Below are 15,631 nucleotides of genomic sequence, written 5' to 3' on the forward strand. Positions count from 1 at the left end.
ACATCCTGCTCCATGGAAAATTCCATCTTGTGCTCACCTGGGTTACATCACGCAGCCCTTGCCTATATATATACAAGTGGCTTCACACCTCGTGTGTCTTCTGATTCATGCTGGTTCGTGTTGCTGCTTTCTCTGCCTCTCTACTCTTCAAGACTAGTAATTATATTGAAAGCTCTTTTCCCACTCTACTTTTCCCCATCTGCATGACTACTAATGTATAAGATATATTTCTGCCTATTTTATTATTTTCCTTCTAATAAACATTGTTACTATTTTTACTATATTTGTGTCTGCCTTGTGTTCTCAATCACCGTGTAAACATTGGCAAACAATCCAGTTCAGATTTAAAGTTCAAAAGTCTTTATTAATTTCAAATTCTTGCTTTCATTAAGGATTGAAAACATTACTTGGAATAATTGCTTTTATTGCCCTCTAGTGGAATGATCTAGTACAGGAACAAGCAAAAGCCAGCAAATCACTACCAGAGCATCCAACATCATTTGTCATTTATGAACATATAAAGCTATATAAAGCCAAATCAGATCATCAACCCATCTAGTCCTATACTATCAGAAAACAGAGAAACAACGGTAGCTCTTTGTCCTTCCAGTCAAGTTCCCTTTTGCTCAGGAGCTTTCCACATCAAAGCATTTGCTTAGCCACTGAAGTGTAAACCCCTCAACCTAGTTTGGCCACTACCAGTACAATTCCATGCAGAATTATTCCAGTATAAGCCCAGTGATTTCAATGAAAGACTGAGAGCCCATGAAAAATCCCATTTATTAAATGGATTTCCATCAAGGCCTTCTTTGCTTCCCCCCTCCTGCTGCTGTTCAAAATGTTCCCCAAAAATGTTTCTCCTGGGTAACAGGGGATCCCCAAGAAAACCAGGAGATCAGTAGAAGGGGCTTTAGCAGGAAATGGGAATCAGCAAAAATCATGCACACATCCTTCTTCTGTTAGTCGAAATTTTCTTCTTCAGTCCACAATTAGAATTATTGGATTCACTCCTGTGATTCATCAACATGATGTTTCCAGCATTTCTGTCCTCCCAGCAGCCTTTTTCAACATCCTCAGGAAAGTTTATTCCTGGGGTTGCAGGACAAATATGGAACAATAGCCATGTGGATGCAGAGCCTATTACAGAGGCCAAAATCACTCCCTTTTGCCTCGTCTGTAGTTCAGTTGATGCTAGAGGGAGAAGAGCTCTTTCCCCCTCCTGATCTACATGGATATAATATTCCACATAGTCCCATGGCCCTATATGTGTCCCATGAGTCAACCTTCCAGGATCAAAAATGGCTGCTGAGAGGAGAGGAAAGCTAGGAACTGAATCCATTATTGTGATCCGTAGTAACATTTGATATCGGCTGACAGATATTTGGAATGTGAAACGGTATAGTAAGGCCCAATCTCATCAGATCTCAGAAACCAAGCAGGGTTAGTACTTGGATGGGAATCCACCAAGGAAGACTTTGCAAACCAAAGCAATGGCAAACCACCTCTACTTTTCACTTGCCTTGAAATCCCTATGGGGTCACCTAAGTTGTCTGCAACATACACACAACCGATGTTTCCACAAAGGCAGCGTCATCTCTTTTTCTCTGCTCTTACTGTTCCAGTTCCCTTTTCATAAGATTCTTGCCTGATGCCACCCAGCCTTCCTTAAGAGATTTAAACTTGACAAATAAAACAGGCAAATGAGATTGTGTCCAGGGTTCTGCCACCAGCAAGATTAAATCTCAGTGCCCCATTTGCAGTGCTGTTATATTAAAAATTGGAGCCTACACTGGCAGTGTTTATTCCACAGGGAAAGTCATGTGTCCCAAATATGCAGATGGCTCATTTATCTCCAGGGCTACTGCTGATGCATTGTGGTGGAACAACATGCTCCACTGTTTCTTGTGTCCCCATGGGGAGATGCATTTCAGCAGCGGAGCTGGTCAACTGTTTTCTGTATCCCTGCGGGGGACACATTTTGGTGATGGAGCAACTCCGCTGCCGAAATGCGCCCCCAGGAAATGCAGCTGTGGCAAATGGCGGGAGAGTTTTGTTTTGCAGAAAGGTGAGATTGCTTGAAAACGCGATCCCACCTTCCTGCGAGCTAGCAAAAACAAAGCCCTTTTGACCCCGTGGGATGGGAAAACCTCGCAGAGCCGAGTGGGGAATTTTCAGTCTCTTCCTTACCACCGTAGCATAGGGAGGAGCCAGGCCTCGAAAATCAGCATTCCCTTGCCGCAGGCCATCAGAGGACCTAAAGTGGACCAGGGCTGGGAGGGGGCTGGGCCAGCAGCAACACTGTGCATAAGTGGGGATTAGCCGCTATCATGCAGGTGCTGGCCTGGCTATTCCTGACTGTGTGTAATTGGTCTTGGTGGGATAGGGGTAGATGTGGGTGTTGCCTATTTGAAAGGTCCTCAAAACAAAACCAGGAATGATCTCATACTTCCTTTGATGGGAAAGGGTTCAAAGGAATGCCCCCCCCCCAACAAAAATACACCAGCCTCACCTCTGTCAAAGAATCTAAGGTTAAATCAGAGCCAGCCACCTTGCTGTAAATCAGCTGGCTATCTGGCCATCTCATTCCATTGGCATGACTGGCCATATTCAGATCTTTCAGGATGTATACAGGACATCTAAGCTATGTCTTTGGCTTGGCTGCAGGATTATTGCAAAAGCATGGAATCCAAACAGATTCAATACGAAGCATTGTGAATATCTCAGCTTCTCTCTTATTCCTTAAAAAAGCATGTTACTAACTCGGATGACTGGGCAGAACTGCTTGAAAACAAATGGTATCTGCTTGTAAAGGATCCTATATGCCATTTTGAAATTATTCAGAGGAATACTCCATTACCTTGCTAAAACTGAGTATCACTGGAAGCATTCTTGAGAGTATGGCATGCCTCAGTTAAAAAGGGCAGAGAACATTAAGCAAGGAGGCTCAGTCAATAAAGCAGAGAGCAGCAGTGAAGGGGCCTTCAGATAACAGCTGACTATAGAAACACCCCTAAATACTGTGGGTACACATCTTCCATCACCTACAAGGCCAGTAGAGATTTGCCAGCTACAGGCCTTATAAAGGTCATCTTTCACATTTACCTGTCCAAATGATGATACAGGCTGAACTTTTCAACAAAGGGTTGTGGGCCTGAGGCCGTGGCTGCGAAGTTTGGTTTCTACAGCTTTCAGTCAGAAACCGGGGGGGGGGGGGGAGGGCAGGAAGCTTGAGCTACATAGTTATTGTCAGAGGCTAAGAAAGGGCTTCACTGGCCTGCACATAAATGTTTGCTTTCAGGCAAAAGTCTCCTCAGCCTTCATCCTTAAAGCCTCCCTCATCTCTTTTACCAGTGACTTTGTTGAACACTTGAGAAGACACTGTAGGTAGAAGATAGGTTTTCAGTGCCTAATACAGCTCATTAGCACCAGAAACTGTCGAAGACATTAACAGAACTGAATAGAAACAGAGATACTTGATGACTCATACATGGACAGAGAATCTCATTTTCTGTGACTGAAACGTCTTTCCTCCTAGGGACCATTTTTAGTTTCCAAAGACTGATTACCAGCAGACTTGCATTTCTTTACATCCTACTTTGTGCTTTCAACAGGTTTTTCACAGAGCATCTGCATAGTGTTGTATATGTAATGAGGCCTATGCTGTCACTGTTGCTGATATAACCTCGGACACAGCAAGTAGATTTTCTTGTTGCTCAGTTCATGAAACACAAGAGACGGAAGCACTGGGACATATTTCTCCCCTTTGCTTTGGTTTAGAAGGCACTTGTGACTTTTCTGGCACTGAGGTGAAGATGAATTTTATGTCTTCTGGCTCAGAAGTCTGAAAGAGCTCAAACCTCACAACACGATCTGTCATACAGCATGTCGTCCTTCACTTAGCCACCGGGCTCGATATGTGGTCCATCCTCTTGGGTCCTTGTTCCACTGGGAAGCATTGTCTATTTGAGCCAGCTTTTCCTGAATCCTGCCTTGCCAAGCCTGGTCACCAAGCTCAGTAGCAGCAGCCAAAGCCAAGAGGAAGTAATTGGCTGCATCGTGCTCATCCTGAGAGAAAAAACATAAGAGAATTGGGGGGGGGGGAAGGAAAAAGGTTTGACTGTTGATGGTAATGAAGGGATCAATGGATATTTATTCACATATTGGATCCTCCCCTGGTCCCATAACCAAATCATGAAATCAATCAAGGAAGTCACTTGGGAGGGAACAGTCTCCACCACCCCAGAAACTAATACAGATTCCAAATGTGACCAGCTTTAATTGCTGGTTTCTAAACTCACACTTCCCGAAATTAATACATTTGTGCCTCAAGTGACATTTGCCTAATTCGGCCGCCCATGTTGCCTGTGAACCAACGAGATGTGCTCTTGCAGTGGTGACAATGTTTTTGACAAGTGCTTTATGTTTCCTACCAGTCAAAGGCAATGATTGGGATTGTGTGCCAGTAGAGAGAATTACTGAAAGAGCCAGAAGGAAGCTACAAAACTTGGAGGCATGGTCAAGGGTTTGTTCCCTGAAGATGCATGACAAAGGCAGAACAAAGAGGCAACAACAACAGAGGAGATATGGTGGAGTTTCAAAAGGGGAGGCAACAGGACTGGCAGGTTGCAAAGATAAGCTACCATCTGGAGTGGAAACTGAGATCAAGGAGGTTTGGGAGGCTCGGGAAAGATGGGATCAGGTCTGGTATTAGAATAAGGGAGAAACTAGGTGATGAGGGCATGTTACACACATCTCCACAAGTGGCAGGCACTTCACTGGGACAACTCATGCACAATTCATGCAAAGGTATCTGATAACTGTGGGCTATTAATAGGCTTCTGATAGATTTCCTCTAAGATGCAAGGTCAGACTTAGCCAACAGCCTTATTGGTCTTCAGAGAGACAGCTGCCTCTCACCTTTAATTTGTGTAGGGTCAGATCGCCCAGGCGACAGTAAACCTTGGAGTAGTACATGGCCTCTTGAGCACCTTGTAATGATGGTGAGCACAGGGAAAGAGTCTTCAGGTAGCAGTCTTCAGCCATTTCGTACATGTGCAGGAAATAGTACACTGTTGCTAGTCGGTGAAAGGCAACGAGCTCTTGTAACTGATCTCCTGGAAAGTAAAAAGCGCTGATAAAGTGTCGCCACAGCCTCCTAGAGAACCATGAATGAGTACAACCTTGGTGAATGTGGGCAGCAAAAATTAAAGATCCTTCCTGGTTTCCCTCCCTCTGAAGTTCTTCCTGGATTTCGCAGTTCCAATAGATCTGGACCTGATTGCAGCACCAAAGCACTTGCTTGCTATCCTTTCTGTTCACTCTCTCACCGTGTGTGAACCATCCCATCATAACTGATTGGCAGAAAGTCACTGGATTGAATCAGCCAGAAGAGCCACAAAACCAGGAACTGGGACAAAGTTATAAAAGTACTCCTAGTCCCTCTGCCTAATGGATATTTACTTGAAAGTAAGCCCCAGTACAAGTCAGTAAACCTTATTGCGTATGACCATAGGTCTTTGCAAATCCAAAATGCACCAACATAAAATACATTCCAATAAAAATTTAACACACCAAAAGAGATATATACAACGTGCAAAATACCTAGGGGAAATAATGTATCTAAAGATCTTCTATCAAACATAGTTAAAATGGCTAAAACCACCTTAAGTAGCCACATTAGACAAAGCCCCCCTGGTTGCCCCCCATGGGAAGCGGGCTCTGCAGGCCGCGCCAGACAACCTCCCCACCTCCAACCTTCTCTAACTTACTAAGAAGGTGGAGCGGCCTGGAGCTGCCTCAGGCAGGCGGCAAGGTGGCTGAGTGAGGCGGCTCCAAACTGCTCTACCACTTTAGGAAGTAAGGGAAGGGAGGGAGGGAGGAAGGAGCCCTTCCAGCCTGCCCCCAAGGGCAGGTGAGGCTGCAGGTTTGGGGGAGTACAGGAGGCAAGGCCCCTACCCCTACCCCTGTTAAAGGGCTGCCCAAGGGGAACAGGGAAGCATCCCCACCCCCCTGCAGCTCCCACTGGCCCGGGAAGCCCTCATGCCACCTCACAGAGGCAGTGTGAGTGCTTCCCAGCCCAAAGGGGAAAAGAGGGCAGGTGCAAACTTAGGGCAGGTGCAAACTGGTCAGCAGCCAGGTGCAAACTGGTAGCGAGCCTGCCAGATTACACCTGGTTGGGCAAGGTGGGTGGGCCGTGTCTGGAAGTGGCTCTGCATTGGTGGAAAGTCTGGGTGGGTGGGACCAGTCCGATATTTGAACCGCCCACTTACACCTTAGCTTTTTATCTATACTGCAAAGCGGTTTCAGATTAGAATATTAGATTTTGAGATTCATGCTGGTATTTCTCAGGAAAAAAAATACATCTACATTTATGCCTTTTTGGGGCAGGGGGGGAATTATATTGTTAGCCACTTCAACAACCATAAAGGCAGGATATAAATACTTCAAAAAACACTTAGGGAAAGAATGTGAGAAAGAAATATATACACATAAGGGGGAAGATAAGGGGACTTACTCATAAAAGCACCTCTGTCGAACGGGAAGAAAGGCACTCTGACTGCTCTGACACTGTTACATGGGAAGAAGTATTTATTGTGCTCCTAGCTTTGGGAAATATAATGTGTAATCCTAGGCATCCTTTTTTGGAAGGAAGACACACTTTGCTCAATGGTATCTACTCCCTAGTCAGTACTCTTATAGTCTCAGCTTCAGGATGCAGTGCAATTCTGGGCATGCTTATTTGGGAATAAGCTACACAGACTTTAGTGGGATTAGGCATGCATGGAATGCAGATTCTAACCTATAAAAAGGCTGGTATCAGTTGGACTGATTACATCCATGCCAACTTCAAATCAAGTTCCCGTTAATGAAAAGAAATGGTCTATACTAGGGTGTGCATGGATCAGAAAATTCCAGTTGGGTTCAGGGTATTCTTGAACCCTGAACCTCTTACCTGCAATGACCCAACCCACCAAAACAAATCTATTTTGAAAATTAATTTATTTTATAATACTCTTAATTTTTTTGGGAATTAACTACTGCCCATGACAAGTGTCATCCCATGTACTTCAGATACTTCTGCACCATCCGTTCCCAGCCATGTCTTACCTACATCCACACTGAGTCTAGCTGCTAAGGTGGCAAATTCCAAAGCCTTCTCATAGTTCTGGAGTCCAATCTGCAATTCAGTCAACTTGTGGAACACCCTCAGCTCCATCTGCATGGCTTTCAGCTTCCTAGCTAGAGGAACAGCTCCTCCCTGGGCAAAACAGGAAGCAACATGGATATCACATAGTTGTTTCCCACCAAGTCATCCCATTGTAGCCATTCTACCATGCTGGTTGTAAAAGGGCCCTTCAGGGAGGATAGTCATGAACAGAAAACAAAAGACTTGCTCTCGCCTTCGCTTTGCAATTTCCTTTCTATGGTTGCTTGGCTCCAGATCCTCATTTACTCATAACCTACACGAGTCTTGGGGTTGGTAGTTTGGGGATAAAGGGTAATGCGCATAAATATTCTAACCTTTCAACTGAATCTCTCAGAAAGCGGAGAATGGCAGAGATTTCTGTAGTACTTGTTGTTCTTTGTAACCCTGGTACTTCTGTCCATTTGCTTTTTTGTCTAGAATAGCGATCCCCAACCTGTGGGCCGCAGACCACATGTGGTCCTTTGACTAATTGGAGGTGGGCTGCGAAGGACGCCTTCCCCCCCCCCCCGCCCTTTACTTCATCCGCCTCAGTCCTTTACAACACACTTTGGGTGTCATTGTCTCCTATCACTCCCAGATGGGATTATCTCGTTGCAGAGAAACAAGCTCAGGGTTCCCATTGATTTGTCATTGTCATGAGTTAAGATTTCCATGAAAGTAAAATGTTCCTTATGTTCATTGTTGTGGCATGTCTGTATCTTATTTTGAAGGGATGTTTAAACATTACCATAGCGATCAGAGAGCGTTAGGGCAGTGGTTGAGAGTAGAGGAGTAAACTACCCCCCCCACTGGGCCTCAGTAAAATTGTCAAGCGTTGAGTGGTCCCCGGTGATAAAAAGGTTGGGGGCCACTGGTCTAGAAGACACAGGGCTTGCCTTCATGTTGATACAATATAACTGCACCTTCTAATGCAGAAGGGAAGCCTTTAATCAGTGAAGCAGATACTTTTAGAAGAATACTGGAGCAAATGGGGATATAGACAGACTAATCATTGTTTTATCTAAAAGTTTTCAGAGATGCAGTGATAAAAAATTGCCTTTGAGATCTAATCCTTGCTGTGAGGGCTGCTGTAGGAGTTTGTCAGAACATTTTGCTCAAGTTCCCAAGGTGAACCACAAATCTCTGTTTTAAACCACAATAGTTGGGCAGCATGTGAAAGCCATTCCTTCTGCAGGTGAGTAAAGAACACTACTTCACACATAAACAGAACAAGGACATGGAGACTACACAAATCTGAATAAAAATAAAGGCTAGAGAATAAGTCAAAGAAGAGTTGGTTTTTATATGACACATTTCTCTACCCGAAGGAGTCTCAATATGGCTTACAATTGCCTTCAGCTTCCTCTCCCCACAACAGACACTCTGTGAGGTAGGTGGGGCTGAGAGAACCTTGATATTACTGCTTGGTCAGGAAAGCTCTATCAGTACTGTGACAAGCTCAAAGTCACCCAGCTGGCTGCATGTGGATGAGCAGGAAATTGAACCTGGCTAGCCAGATTAGAAGCAGCCACTCTTAACCACTACACCAAGCTGGCTCTAAGACCCGTGCACTTCACTTCAAGGGATATGCTTTTCCTTTTGCAGAATGTATTCTTCTGTAAAGAGTTCAGAAGCGTTATACATCTGTGGATAACTGTTGGAGATAGAATAAATGTTAAAAGCTCCTAAAAGGACACCTGGACATGCAAAAGTGAAAACCTAAACACACAGAAAACTTTCATATGAACACAGGAAGCTGCCTTTATATCAACATAGGCCCAGGGGTCCAAGCTTTGTCAAGAAGCTATTGTTGGCAGCAAGTCAGCAGCAGATGCATTCCATCTGGACTAAGTTTTATTTTCCTCTCCTATAGGTACTGGGAAGACCAAAAGCACAAGCCAAAGGGATCGGAACTCCTTTTAACTAGTCACTGCAGAGACTGAATCATTGGGAACTTCTGCATGCACAGCTATGCTCTTCCACTGAGTCACAGCCTACTTGAGATCTCGTACTTAATTTCAATGGTAAGGTAGGCCTCAACACAGATGACATGGGTGTGTTTTTTACCCATGTAAAAACACGTGTTTTTTTTTGCTAACTTTCCCATCCTCTATTTCTGAAAAGTAGCTCGGTTTGAGTCTAGTAGCACCTTAGAGAGCATTAAGATTTGGGGGCTTTCAGTTTTCAAGAGTCAAAGCTCCCTTCATCAGATACATATAAGGGTATGAGTCTGACAAGTGCGGCCAATGCAATAAGCACACAGCTGCCATTGCGATGCAGGAGATGCTGGAGCAGAAGAGAGTGGCTAGTTCCTGCTGAGTTGAGACCCAGCGGGAATGAGCTGTCACACAGCACAGGATTTCCCACGTACGGGGGGCAGACTGAAATGCCAGACCTGACTTTAAAAGAGAGGGATGGGCGATCAGCCACTCACCTCTTCTGGCCTTAAGCAACTGCTACCCCACCCGCCCACCCATCATTTGTAGTTTCTATCATGGGTATTTTTAACACGTGCCACTAATACTGGGCAAGATTTTCTAGTCATCATGTTGTCATAACATTGTCACAGCTGGCATATCTTTTGGGTGGTGCCCACGTCTCTGTGCCAGGCTCCTCCAGGTTTGGGGGCCTTCATAAGAGGCTGCGTGCATGCCAGGCAGTGCCATCGCCTTGGATGGGAAGATGGCTGCCCGCATGGCAGATGGCTTGGAGGGGGGGGGCAGCCCCAATAGAGGCTGATACCCATGGGGCTTCTTCTATGTGTCACCTTTCTGTAGACCAGCAGGCTTGATGGGTAAGAAAACCTTTACTTGCACATCACTTGGTCCCTGTGGGCAGGCCTGCTATGGGGTTTTTCCCTCCCCAGGGGGAGGGGTGGTTCAGGATTCGCTTATTTTGTGTCATTGCTCATTTACATAACAATAAAGCTGTGGCCTTTTTTATGCCAATGCGTTTATGTCTATGTTCTTTGTACCCCCATTCCCTATCCCCCTGCCCTGCAAACGGAACCATGACTTTCAAACTCATACCCCAAAATTCTTGTTGTCTAAGGGGCTACTGGAGTTGAATCTAGCTGTTCTGCCGCTGTCCCTCTGAATATATTTCTGTAGACTCTTTCAAGGACACTAATGCTTAAGTGACATCTCTATATGGAAATCTGTTTAGGCTGATGCCAACAGTTGTTGCTCTGGTACCCTGTAATATTCCACTGCTCTTTGCCTGTTCTGGTTCCCATTGAAGAAGACATCACCCGCTTCTTCATACAGGTTCATGGCCAGATGCAGTTCTCCGGCTTTCAGTGCAGTTTGTACAGCTGCCTGCAAAGGGTACAGACAAGGAAGAGCTCAGACAACATCATTACACAGGAATAAAATTCAAAGTCCTGACTGAAACTTCCCAATACTGCAAGCAGACTCAAATTTTGCAAATGTCATAAAATACAAGATATTCTAAAGGTCTTTTATAGATGGGGAAAATGTAACTGCATATTTCCTACATACATCAAGCTCTGAGCATGAACCTGCAGATTAACTGTGCCTCTGTTCCCCAGCCAAGAACAAGTTGGTAAGTATAAACTGGAGGGAAATTTACTACTAGTCAGTGAGTCTTGAATGCCCAGTGTAGCAACCACTGCACAGGACGTAAGTGAAACTTCCTTTTTCAAATCTACCAAGACCATATAATTTTCTCCCTTCTGTGGTTTGGCAGTTTGTTATTTATTGGTGATTCAGACCTCATCTTCACAATGTTCTCCCACAAAGAAGTGTTCAGTTGAAAGTTAGACACCACAGAGCATTAGTGTCTTGTGCTACCTGCAAATACATTTCCACCAGCTCATCCTCTTGATTTTGATAGTAGAGCCTCCCTGCCTGTAGCCAGGTCTGTGCTGTTTTGACTGTCTCCCCAAGGTCGATGAAGATTCTCAGGCTTTGCTTGGTACAGTCCAGTGCCCGTTCCAGAGACCTGTGGGGTTCACAAGGACTCTGTCATCACAAAGAAATGGTGGGAACTCCTGTGTCAGACCACTCTTTCTGGGCAGCTCTACAAAACTTTCCTTGCATTGCTGTCTGTGGCATTCAGCATGCAAACTGAAACCCATTCATTCCCCTCCAATTCTAAAGAAGAAGCCCTTTGTAAAACTGGCCATATGGGTCAGTCATGGGGTGATCAACTATTGGTTGAAATGTATTACAGTATAAGTTACAAGGCAAACCGAAATGCATGTTGTGGAAATTATGCTCTTCATCTCTTAACACTGGAGACCAGTTCCTTTAATGGCATATAAGATGTGTAAAACAACATAAAAGTAAAATCAATGCAAAATCACAACAAACAGAATGTTGAGAAGCAACAAAAACACATGTAAACAGTTTTAAATGAACAATTTGGAATTAACCTTGATAGCAATCTCTAAAAATTTAGATCCTTCAGGAGATGCTGGCATATATCTTCTTTTTTGCATTAGCTCTGTTCTGCAGGATGGCTGAAAGAAACTTTCACCAAGGTACTTTGTGAAAGAGGCATTCTAATATTATGTGTGATATTGTACTGGGCAAACCGATATCACAAGGACAAAGCCTCTCATGCAAGGGAATACGGTGATATCTTCCAAATAGAACCATAGCAGGACAGGCGTTATTACAAGCTAACATAAAGGCCCTACACTGGGAGAGAACACCTAGGGATCAAAAGCAATCTGCCATTTTTCCAAGTGGGTTGGCAGTCCAATTCGGGAAACAGAACAGACTGCAGGCTGAGATGGAAAACGTTTATGGCACTCAAGATCTAACAGTTTCTGTTTAATAGAGAGAAAAATAAAAGGGTTCATAAAGATGTGACAGGGAATCCAAAGGCATCTCGATTTGCTTGAGTTTGGATTCGATTACTGAAGACCAGGTAGATCTATGAGGATCACTTATTAGTTGGAATAGTAAACTTCCTGGCTCAGATCTAAAATATATTTTTAACAATATTTAAATGATATGGGCTAGGCTTTGGTCACCACAAGATTTTGACCCAGTTCAGCACAAATGAAAAAATAAGAGATGCATTTAGGAGCTCCCAGTATTTGATGAAAAAAGGAAGCTTGGGCATCCTCAGTGTTATTATTAAGGGCCTTAATCCAAACAGGTATACAAAACGAGATTTGGGATAGGATTTTGGCTACAGGAATATACTCATTATCTCTGAGGAAGAACTGTTTAATTTGGACAGCTGAGCCACTAGCCAGTTTTAGTGTTTTGTTTCTGTTAAAGTTATGGCTAAAGTGAATGCCCAGGAATTTAAAGGATTTAACTTGCTCAATTCCAGTTCACCACACTGAGTGGTTGCTATGGGTGGTGTAGTGGGATTCACAAATTAACATTAGGTTCAAAGGTGGAGTCTTAGTAGTTACGCTAGTGGACATCTGAGGACTACAGTAAAGCCATGTGGACTTAACTGGATAGACTATAGTCATTTTGCCAACCAAAACACTGGAATACCCTGCTGTTTGTTTGGCTGCTTGGCCTTCGAAGCTAGTGAAGAATTCCAACTATTGTTTTCATTCAGAGACTGGGATGCCTTAACAAAGGTGCTCACACAACTGGCGTCTGCTGCTTACATGCCTTTCCTCTGAGCCTCTGCATGGCTAGATCAGCATCTAGATTACAGATATGATGCAGTCAACTGTTTTAGGCAAAGCAGTTGCAAGGTCCAAGTGCAGTATGGGTATCTGCATTTAAAAATTGACCGTATTATTTATCTTCTCAGTTCAAATGCAAAATATGTCTCAAGTCCAGCAATGAAAATCCGGTGTGCCTTTTGATAGACCTTCAACAGCAGGTGTATACCATATTGTCAAATCATAATGCAAAAAAGGCCCACACGTTGATCTGTTTGTTTATTCCAGTGGTCCCCAACCTTCTTGTGGTCGGGAACCGCCTCCGAGGGTGGAAGAGAGCCGGCGGCCCGGCCGCCGTAGCTGCACGTAAACGTGCACACGCAGTTGCCACACATGCGTGTTTTCGCCACTAGGTGGCGCTAACGCACATGCGCAGAGCTGCTGCGCGTGCGCGTTTTCGCCAGCAGGGGCGCAAACGAGCATGCGCGGCAGCTCTGCATGTGCGCATTTGCGTCGCTGGCGTGCCGGTGGCCGTGCCTGCCTCTTCCCCCCCCTCTTACTGCAGGGGGGGGGAGGCAGGCGCGGCCACTGGTGGCCCGGTACCATGGGCTTTGCGGCCCCGTACCGGGCCGCATACCGGGGGTTGAGGACCCCTGGTTTATTCACCTGAATTTTTTCAACTGCTTGGTTGAAAAGAGCCAGCCTGGTGTAGTGATTAGGAATGCGGACTTCTAATCTGGCGACCTGAGTTTGATTCCACTCTTCCCCACATGCAGCCAGATGGGTGACCTTGGGTTCACCACAGCACTGATAAAGCTGTTCTGGCTGAGCAGTGATATCAGGGATCTCTCAGCTTCTCCTCCCTCACAGGGTGTCTGTTGTGGGGACAGGAAAGGGCAGGAGATTGTAAGCTGCTTTGAGATTCCTTTGTGTAGAGAAAAGCGGCATATAAGAACCAATTCCTCCTCCTCCTCTTCTTCTTCATATACATGGCTTAAATTAATATTTACAAACAATGGCCAGGATTCAAGCAGAAAGAATACCAGTGTAGGCAAAGATATCAAACTGGTTTTGAAGAAGAAGAGGAAGAACTTTTTTAAAATACCATGCTTTTCACTACTCAAAGAAGTGGTTACCAAATTAGTAAATTAAACTGGTAAATTATTTATTTTCTTCTCTTTATGATCTGATTTAGTCAGCTACTTCATATATCTGATCAAGTTAGCTCTGGTCCAGAACTATGGTTCTTGTTTTTCCTACAGTGGACTAATGTGGCTGTCTTGGCATGTGTCATGTTTTAAAAATGACACTGTGGCTTAGATCTCATGAGGGTGATAAACCTGTGCCTAATGGATGCCCTCAGATTGCAGATGGACATTCAGATAATTTCACGTTCCACTAAACTTATCTATCCTTGTAGAAGGTGAAACAGCATGTTGGGGATGGGATTGCCTAGTCAAGAACTCTTCTTGGCATCAAGTTTTCTACTTGAAGGATATTTGCTACCCTCCTGCGGAGGACCACTTAGTCATGTGAGCTTCTCCTTGCAATCTAAAGTATTACAAGGCAGACATCATAAGAAATCATCCACACACAGAGTCTGGAGACAAAAAACAATGCCTCCCCTGGATCCTGGTGCAACCTCTATATTATTCTTCATAATAACCTGCATTGAAATGGGGAAAAGAACATAAACATGTACAATTTTTGCCAGAGTTATTAAAAGCCAATGAAGATACCAGAAGCCAAACCATTCTAAGGAAGACTCAGTCAAGAGACAGTTTGATCCCCACAGAATCTCACTGCAGGATGTGTAACTAATATGAAGCACTGGGAGGCACATCAAAACAGAGCTGTATGGCAAACCACACAAACTGACAATGCACCAGATTAACAGTGGTTACTGAACACAGAGCAATGCCCTGCCACACAGAAACATAATAAAGGCTGTGTCCTAGACAACTGCAACTGAAAAGGTGTTGTTTGGAGCTTATCTTTATACTTCCATGTTGTGATAGAAAAGTCCCTTTTAATGCATTTTCAAAAGGGAGGTCCTCTATAGAGCCAGCTTGACACCATAAGAGCAAGTTGAATCACATACACTAAGTATCATGCCTTGGAAATTTAGGAATAATCATCAACCTGTCCACTGGTTTAGCAATCTCCTGTCTGAAGGTAGTGTCAAATGCAAAGGACTGACTTTCATAAAAACATTCATGCTTCCTTTATTTTAATGGACCATCTGCCTCTTTAGGCTGATAGCAACTGCAAGCTTAAACCCTTTTAGTCTTATCAAGGAACTACAGCTGTATTGTTTTTAAAAGCCACATTCAAAAGAATTGTTGCCATTTTCTGACCTTAAAATGAAGCACACACAGTGTGAAGTCATATTCTTCATGTTTACCCCCAATTCTACTCCCTCCCCTTCTTTTACTATCTTCCTCTGTTCAAATAGGTAATAAGCCCCTCAGAGCAGGAACCTGTTTTTCTTTTGCTGTGCAAGGTACAATGACCATTTATGTACAATACTAGCAAGAATGCCCACTGCAGCTGTAAATGCAGTGGCCACTAGTGGGGCGGTGGGGGAGGGGAGGTGGTGAGCATGGGGAGAGGCAGCTCTGGAGAGGCACAGAGCAACCTCCCTGCCCATCTCTCATCTTCTGCAGCCAAGGCACAGGGGCAAATGTGCAGTGGCCCTGGGGCTGGCGCTCCTCGGTGTTGCCACCACCTCGCAGCCTTTGGCAGTGCCTTGTTGCCACCACTGCAGGCGCTCCATGGGCTGGCCCAATCTGGGTGCAGCCACCTTTGCTGGCCACGCCCAGACTGGCCCATGGAGTGGAAGC

The 15,631-nt window shown here is 44.6% G+C and overlaps 1 protein-coding gene across 10 annotated transcripts in view; it reads right to left on the minus strand.

The window, feature by feature from the left end:
- Positions 1-337: 337 nt before the first annotated feature.
- SH3TC2 (SH3 domain and tetratricopeptide repeats 2) overlaps positions 338-15,631 on the minus strand; it is a 44,395-nt gene continuing 29,101 nt past the window's right edge. For all 10 annotated transcript variants that reach the window (XM_077327074.1, XM_077327070.1, XM_077327073.1 and 7 more), the window contains 5 exons: positions 10,999-11,149; positions 10,381-10,503; positions 7,108-7,258; positions 4,918-5,114; positions 338-4,065 (listed from right to left, as the gene is read on the minus strand). In XM_077327074.1, coding sequence (XP_077183189.1) covers positions 3,874-4,065; positions 4,918-5,114; positions 7,108-7,258; positions 10,381-10,503; positions 10,999-11,149 — 814 coding nt within the window. In that variant the 3' untranslated portion in view covers positions 338-3,873. The remainder of the gene's footprint in view (positions 4,066-4,917; positions 5,115-7,107; positions 7,259-10,380; positions 10,504-10,998; positions 11,150-15,631) is intronic.

This window comes from Paroedura picta, chromosome 3, assembly GCF_049243985.1.
Source record: "Paroedura picta isolate Pp20150507F chromosome 3, Ppicta_v3.0, whole genome shotgun sequence".
Classification (NCBI taxonomy): domain Eukaryota; kingdom Metazoa; phylum Chordata; class Lepidosauria; order Squamata; family Gekkonidae; genus Paroedura; species Paroedura picta.